At 38.3% G+C, this 8,188-nt stretch overlaps 2 protein-coding genes across 2 annotated transcripts; one reads left to right on the plus strand and one right to left on the minus strand.

Moving 5' to 3' along the window:
• The first annotated feature begins 368 nt into the window (after nt 1-368).
• On the plus strand, nt 369-3,046 carry LOC126588487 (G-type lectin S-receptor-like serine/threonine-protein kinase LECRK3). Its single transcript, XM_050253579.1, has one exon. It carries the CDS (start codon nt 481-483, stop codon nt 2,881-2,883), a length of 2,403 nt encoding a protein of 800 aa, XP_050109536.1. The 5' UTR covers nt 369-480; the 3' UTR covers nt 2,884-3,046.
• A 1,732-nt stretch (nt 3,047-4,778) lies between these two features.
• Nucleotides 4,779-7,728, minus strand: LOC126588488 (G-type lectin S-receptor-like serine/threonine-protein kinase LECRK3). Its single transcript, XM_050253580.1, has one exon. The coding sequence runs from the start codon at nt 7,457-7,459 to the stop codon at nt 5,060-5,062; it is 2,400 nt and encodes a 799-aa protein (XP_050109537.1). The 5' UTR covers nt 7,460-7,728; the 3' UTR covers nt 4,779-5,059.
• Nucleotides 7,729-8,188: the final 460 nt, after the last annotated feature.

An 8,188-nucleotide genomic window follows, 5' to 3' on the forward strand; every position in this document is an offset into this window, starting at 1 on the left:
TATTCATTCAAAAAAAAATTAATAGTGTCTTAAACTTTCAACCATGCATCTCGCGGAATATTCAGAGTAAAAGAATAATTTTACATGCCATGCAGAAATTGTGATATCCACGTACCCTATTTTACTTCTCACATACTTTTTTAATTTTCAATCATCAGATCGAATGAATTGAAGAAAATCAACGGACATAAATTATCAAGAGGTGTGTGAGAAGTAAAATAAGATGTGTGGATAGCACACCCCATTGAACAAAGTACATGAAGCTTGACTGAGTCAAAGAAGACAGTTTCCAAGTAATTCCAGCGAAATTGAATGATCCACGAAAATGAGCTCATTGTTGACCTTGTTGTGGTTTGATCCTCTTATTTAATACGAAGAAATCACATCGTCATCCAGCAGCTAAGTTTTTTATTTCATACTTGAAGAGGATGAAAAAAAACATTGCAATTGATTGAAACAGAGTCCCTCTGTAATTTTGCCATGGCTTGTCCACTGATAAATCTTCTCTTCTTCCTTTTAATGTTTCTACCATTTTCCACCCTAGCTCAAACTTCCAAAAACATTTCTTTAGGCTCATCCCTCACTGCACTAAAAGATGATGACTCATCCTGGCCATCACCATCTGGTGAATTTGCTTTCGGCTTTCGAGAAGTAGCAAAAGATGGGTTCCTACTAGCCATTTGGTTCGATGAGATACCAAATAAAACTATTGTCTGGTCAGCCAATCGGGATAATCTAGTGCCAAAGGGATCCAAAGTGGAGCTTACGGTCGATGGAGAGTTTATTCTCAATGATGCAACTGGCAAGCGAATATGGTACACTCAATCTGCCGGTAGTGGAGTTGCCTATGCATCCATGCTAGACACCGGAAATTTTGTGCTGGCGAATCGAAGTTCATCCAATGTGTGGGAAAGCTTTAGTCATCCAACCGATACAATTCTACCCTCACAAACTCTAAATCAGAATGGCATACTCTATGCGCGCTACACGGCAACAAATTACTCGACTGGTAGATTCCTGTTTTCGCTACAACCTGATGGGAATCTTGTACTTGCGACTACAAATTTCCCACAAGATACTCTCAATGAAGCTTATTGGTCGGTGCAAAATCCAAATACTGGATTTCGATTCATCTTCAACGAGTCTGGCTTTATGTACGTCACATCCAAGAATGGAAGCTTACTCAGTCCCTTATCATCCACTATGGTTTCAATGAAAGATTTTTACCAGAGAGCAACACTAGAGTATAATGGAGTATTTAGGCACTATGTTTACCCGAAAAACACTAGCTCGAGCTCTGGAAGATGGGATATGGCTTGGTCCACTTCCTCATACGAACCTCCAAACATCTGCATGTCGATTTTGGAATCTAGGGGCGGTGGTGCATGTGGCTTTAACGGCTTATGTAAGCTTGAAGATCAAGGACCGACTTGCCAGTGCCCAAATGGTTACTCCTTTATTGATCCAAATGATGAGCTCAGAGGATGTAAGCCAGACTTTGTTCCACAAAGTTGTGGTGAAGACTCGAAGGAGGAAACAGATCTTTTCGATATTCAAGAGCTGCAAAACGCAGATTATTACGGCGGAGATTACGCGGATTTTAGGGAGGTATCTGAGGATTGGTGCAGACAGAATTGCCTAGATGATTGTTTTTGTGGTGTGGCATTGTTCAGAACCGGACAATGTGTTAAGAAGAGACTCCCTTTCCCGAATGGGAGGATTCATCCCAATCTTACTGGAAAACTTCTGATAAAAGTTGGGAAACGAAATCCGAATGTGAAATCAGGTGGAGGTGCCAACACAGAAAAGAAAGACTATAAAACTTTGATCCTTTTCGGATCAGTCATCCTGAGTGGCTCTGGGGTTCTAAACTTCCTCCTACCATTGATTACCTATTTGGTTGTCTCGCGATCCTATTCGAGAAAAGCGAAGGTGAGTCAAACTCATCCAGTCATCTCTGGTATGAATTTGAAGCATTTCACTTATGATGAGCTAAAGAATGCTACGAACCAATTCAAGGAAGAACTAGGACGCGGTGCTTCTGCAATAGTCTTCAAAGGAGTTCTAGCCTCTGATAATGGGAAGAGAGTTGCTGTCAAAAGCTTAGACGCTAGGGTAGGAGAAAATGATTTGGAATTCACAGCGGAAGTAAGTGCTATTGGCAGAACAAACCACAGAAATTTAGTCCAGCTACTTGGATTTTGTTACGAGGGAGAGCACCGAATTCTTGTGTATGAGTTTATGAGCAACGGATCTTTAGCAGGTGTCCTCTTTGGAGAGTCGATGCCAAACTGGTACCAAAGGAGGCAAATCGCCTTGGAAATTGCAAGAGGGCTGTTGTATTTGCACGAGGAAAGTAGCAGCCAAATCATACATTGCGACATCAAGCCTCAAAACATTCTTCTTGATGACTCTCTCACTGCAAGAATTTCTGACTTCGGTTTAGCAAAGCTTTTGAGAATCGACCAGACTCTAACCATGACCGGAATCAGGGGAACGCAAGGTTATGTGGCCCCTGAATGGTTCAAGAGGTTGCCTATCACGACCAAGGTTGATATTTACAGCTACGGAATTCTGTTGTTAGAGATTATTTTCTGCAGGAAGCATTTCGACGCAGCAGCTGAGGATGAAGGTCGAATGCTATTAGCTGATTGGGCGTACGATTGTTATAAGCAGAATGAGCTGCACCAGCTATTCAAGAATAACGATGAGGCAATGCATGACATGAAGATGGTGGAAAAGTATGTGATGATTGCAATATGGTGCATTCAGGAGGATCCATCGCTTAGACCTAACATGAAGAAAGTCACATTGATGCTCGAAGGAACCGTCGAAGTCTCAGCTCCACCCGATCCATCTTCTTTCATAAGTTCAATACTTTAAGTTCTTCCAATAATAATCCCATTTCTTATGTCTATCAAAAGTTTGTGTATTTTTCATTTTCAAGTACTCTTTGCTCTTAACGTGTAGTATGGTATGTTGGAATATGATTATGAAACATGTTTGAGGATTAGCTATAATATTGGATGAATTCTTGAATGGAAAAGTCTTGATAAGGTGTTCGGTTGAATCCTAGTTTTTGTAGGATTATGAGTGCTTTTAGTGTTCCTTTGGGAAAAGGTTTTGGATCTTGCACTAATTGATCTTGTACACTCATTACGTGAAAAGGTTTTGTTTTAGAATTCAACACTAATTCTAATAGGAGAATGAGTTGGATTAATGTTGTATTTAACCTCAATCACTGCTCTTGCAAAGATACGGCTCATCTTGTACTGAATACCTATTGTTCAAAGAGCTCTCGAGTTTTGCTAAAGAGGAGAAGATTGTTTGGTGGTGAAGCTACTATGGCTTCTTCGAGTTCAAGTTCTGCAGGTATGCTTTTAACTGGTTTTATATTTGAGTTTATAGTTCTGTCATTTTGTTTGATTGTTGAAGTGTTGGTAATTTATTGGCATATCAATGATCTGTGATATAGTTCTTAATGGTATTGAATGTACATAATTCTCTTAAAATGTCCGAATAAATAGAGGAATTATCAGTTGTATAAAACATGGTCCGTCATTTTCTATGTTTGAAAAGATAGAGGAATTATCGATGGAGGAACCTCAACTATCTTCATGGTATAAAAGTAGGTTGGCCTACGTATGAAGCCTAACGGCTACGCGTGCCCCACAACACTTAATTTGTGTTATCCACGTTTTTTGCTTGAAAATTCGCCACACATAAAGTGACATGTGAGGTTGTGAATGTTAAAAAGCCGTATCAGTGAAATGAGGCTTATAAGAGGTTGACATAAATTGTTAGATACATGTGATACTACTACTTTAGTTTCACAACTTATCCGAGTTTTATTTACCCGGTGCACCATTTTCACAGTGCAGTAGTAGTTTTATAGGTTGATGGGAATCGTTAGATATGTGGGACTTTCAACTGTAGCTGTGTTAGTGTTGAGCATCTAGAGTGACTAGGTTCCTTAATTGCCTTTATTTACCTTTCATTTTAGTACTTCACTTTGCAAGCCTACGGGAATTTTTTTTTATTTTTATTATTATTGTTTTGAACAAACGATCTTATCTATACTAAGGGGAGGGGGTGAGCTAAACTTCACAATGAGCTATCAATAATGTGGGCTAAGCTTCCCAAGACCTCTCATTTATAAGTGAAGATGAATACTACTATACCGTAATATTAAGTGACTGTTATTGTTTATTAGGAACTTTCTTTATATATTTTATTGAAGTACCGAATCTAGTTTGATTTTTATGTTTTTGTATAGTTACGTCCTAAGGTCACGTTTAGATCCTGGAATTATCTCGGGATCATGGCATGCCTGCACTGCAATGTTTCTATTTTGTGATTTTATCTTCTTTTGGATTCAGACTAAGCATTGCAGTTTATCTGTTTATGTTTGACTAGTCTCATCTAATGTTGGATTTTTTAATATACCATTCGAATATTAGATTTCCCTAATTTGACTATAATAAATCAAAAACTATAATGCAGAGTCTGAATTTACAGATTTTGCGTAACATAAAATGCAATGCAGTGTTTGAATTCATCTTGACCCTATACTAAACTATATAAAAAAATGAGAACGGGGTGCCAGCTGTAGTGGGTGCCAACCGTAGTGGCAGATCTTATGATTTTTGTTTATATTAAATTTATTTAAGTATCACAATACATAATTGACTATTAATAATTAACATAAATATTGCTAATATATTATTAATATTGTAACTTTTATTGATTTAATACAAACCCTAAATATTCCTAAAAATATATATGCATTGGACCTTTTTGTATATTCAACTTTCTAGACAGGAAAGTAAATAAAATTTACAAATTCCCAAGCATGTTTTGACTTTTGTTATTGTGTTGCTTTAAAGGAACTTAACTTGGATGGCAAATGTATGCTATTGAATGCGCAAATATGATGGAACATAAACTTTCTTCAACATGTACAATCATTCTTTCAACAAAAAATTATGAAGGACTATCTATGAACTACAAAGTTCAAGATTTTGAGTTTTCGATGATCAAATAACAAGGAAACAACCACTTAAACTATTTCACTCATAAATGACGATGGATTCGGTGGAACTGAGACTTCAACAGTTCCTTCAAGCATCTGCGTGACTTTCTTCATCGTCGGTCTCAGTGATGGGTCCTCCTGAATGCACCACATTGCAATCATCACGTAATTCTCCATCATCTTGACGTCTTCCATCGCTTCTTCGTCCTTCTCCAATAGCAAATGCAGCTCCTTTTGCATATAGCAATCATATGCCCAATAAGCTAGTATCAGCTGATCTACATCATCCGCATGTTCTTCAAAATTCTTCCTGCAACAAATAATTTCTAGTAACAAAATGCCATAGCTGTAAACATCCACCTTCATTGTGATAGGCATGTTTTTGAACCATTCAGGGGCTACATAACCTTTGGTTCCCCTGATTCGAGTAGTAGTTTGAGTTTGGTCCGTTCCCAAAAGCTTGGCCAATCCAAAGTCAGAAATTTTTGCAGTGAAAGAGTCGTCTAGAAGAATGTTTTGAGGTTTAATGTCACAATGTATGATTTGGTTGTTACACTCCTCATGCAAATACAACAGCCCTCTTGCAGTACCCAAGGCAATTTTCTGTCGCTGGTACCATTTCGGCCTTGACTCTCCAAAGAGGAAGCTTGCTAGCGAACCATTACTCATAAACTCGTAGACAAGAATTCGGTGCTCCCCTTCATTGCAGAACCCAAGCAGTTGGACTAAATTTCTGTGGTTTGTTCTACCAATTGCGCTCACCTCAGCTTTGAATTCCAGCTCATTTTCTCCAACCATAGTGTCCAATCTTTTGACAGCAACAGATTTCCCATTATCAGATCCTAAAACTCCTTTAAAAACTGTAGCAAAAGAACCCTGACCTAGTTCTTCCTTGAATCCATTAGTAGCTTCGTTTAGCTCCTCGTAAGTGAAACATTTCATATTCATACCTGGCATGACTGAGTGAGGTTGAATCACCCTGGCTTTTCTGAAAGAAATATGAGAAACAACCAAATAGGTTGTTAATAGCAAAATCAAGTTCAGAAATCCCGAGCTACTCAAGAGCACTGATCCGATGAGGATCAAGGTTGAGTAATCTTTCTTTTTCGTATTTGGACCTTCAGGTTTCAAGGTAAAGTTGCCTTTCCTTACTTTGATGAGAGCTGTTCCACCAATACTTGTGTCCATCCTCCCATTCGAAAGAGGAATTCTTTTCTTCACACACTCTCCTTCCTTGAAAATGGCAACGACACAAAAACAATCAGCTAAGCAATTCTGTCTGCACCAATCCTCAGGTACCGATGTAAACTGCTCATAATCACCGTCAAACCACTCTGCGTTTTGCATCTCGTGAAAATAAAAATCCTCTGTCTCCGGCAAGGCCTCATCACAACTTTGTGAAACAAAGTTTTGCTTGCATCCTTTCAAGACATCATTGGGATCAATAAATGTGTAGCCATAAGGACATTGGCAAGTTGGTCCTTTATCATCATAACTGCATAAGCTGTTGTATCCACATGCACCACTACCTATGGCTCCTACAATTCTTGAGCAAATATTCGAAGGTTCGGAGATCAAAGGGGACCAAGCCATGGGTTTTCCAGCACTTGATGCAGCGGTTTTGGGGTGAACAGAGTGCCTCAAAACTCCATCATGCTCCACAGTCGCTTTCTGGTAGAAATTTTGCATCGAAACTGTGTTGGATGATATCATTTTCAGTATGCTTCCGTTCTGTGCAGTAAGGTAAATAGAGCCGGACTGATTGAAGATGACCTGAAAGCCGGTATACATAGTCATGGTTGCACTGTAAGCATAATTCTTTGTCTCCAGTGGGAATCTCGTTGTGTAAAGCAAGAGATTTCCGTCAGATTGAAGCGTAAACATGAATCTTCCCCGTGAGTAATTTGTTGCCGTGTAGCGAGCAAAGAGCATGCTGTTTTGACTTAGAGTCTGTGTGGGTAGGATTGTATCAGTTGGTTCATCAAAACTCTCCCACAAATTAATTGACATTCGGTTGGCCAGAACAAAATTTCCACTGTCAAGTATGGCTGCATAAAACACTTCTGCGTTAGCAGAATTAGCATACCATATTTGCTGGCCCGTTGCGTCATTGAGCATAAGCTGGCCTTCACTTGTAAGTACACATTGGGATCCTTGCTGCACAAGATTGTCCCCATTGGCTGACCAGACAATAGTTTTCTCTGGTATCTTATTGAACCAGATGGCTAGTAGGAACCCATCTTTTCCAATTCTTCGAAAACCGAAGGCAAAGTCACCAGATGGTGATGTCCATGATGACGAGTTATCATCATTTAGTGCAGTGAGAGATGAGGCTAAAGAAATGTTTCCGGAAGATTGAGCTAGGATGGAACATGGGAGAATCATGAAAAGGAAGAAGCAAAGAAGATATAGCAGAGCAAAAGCCATGGTAATCTGAGTGTTTTGCTAAAAGGCTACAGATTGATCAAACTGCTAACCAAACTCTCAATAAATGGATTAAACATCACTTAAAACTATAATATCTTTCCTAATCACTGAAAGAATAATCTGCAGCACGGCAACTACAGAGACTTCTAGTGATTAAATTAGTAGTCAGGTCGAAGATATGTGTCATGGTTTGCTGACTCTGGGACAACCGGCCAAGTATTTTTCAGGTTTTATATTTGGGAGGACAGGTATTTTTCAGGTTTTATACTTGGGAGGATGGCAAGTCTCTTTTCAATCTTTATATATTTGGAAATCACTTGGAAACTTTCTTCTTGGAATGGTTCAATCTTTTTATATATATATATATATATATATATATATATTATTATACATTTGAACGGTTGCTAACTACTAGTAGCAATATAAGTCTACAGGTAGTAATCATAGTCCTTTATCGCCACATTTGCATGTACGAATCTCCCACAAATGTGTCTATTTTTTCAACACAAAATCAAAAAACTGTATTGTTAGTTTTCAAACATATTAGGTTTGTAACTTATTTTTTTGCTTTTGGGTTTGTTACTTGTTTTATTTTGGTTGCATGTTAATTTAACTTGTTATGAATGATTGTTATTTCAATTTGTATGAAATTTGGGAATACCAAACCATCCCGAAATACCGAAAATATTTCGAGAATCCCGAAAATTAAGAATACCGAAATTTTGGTTT

This window comes from Malus sylvestris, chromosome 11 (assembly GCF_916048215.2).
Source record: "Malus sylvestris chromosome 11, drMalSylv7.2, whole genome shotgun sequence".
NCBI classification, from domain to species: Eukaryota; Viridiplantae; Streptophyta; class Magnoliopsida; order Rosales; family Rosaceae; genus Malus; species Malus sylvestris.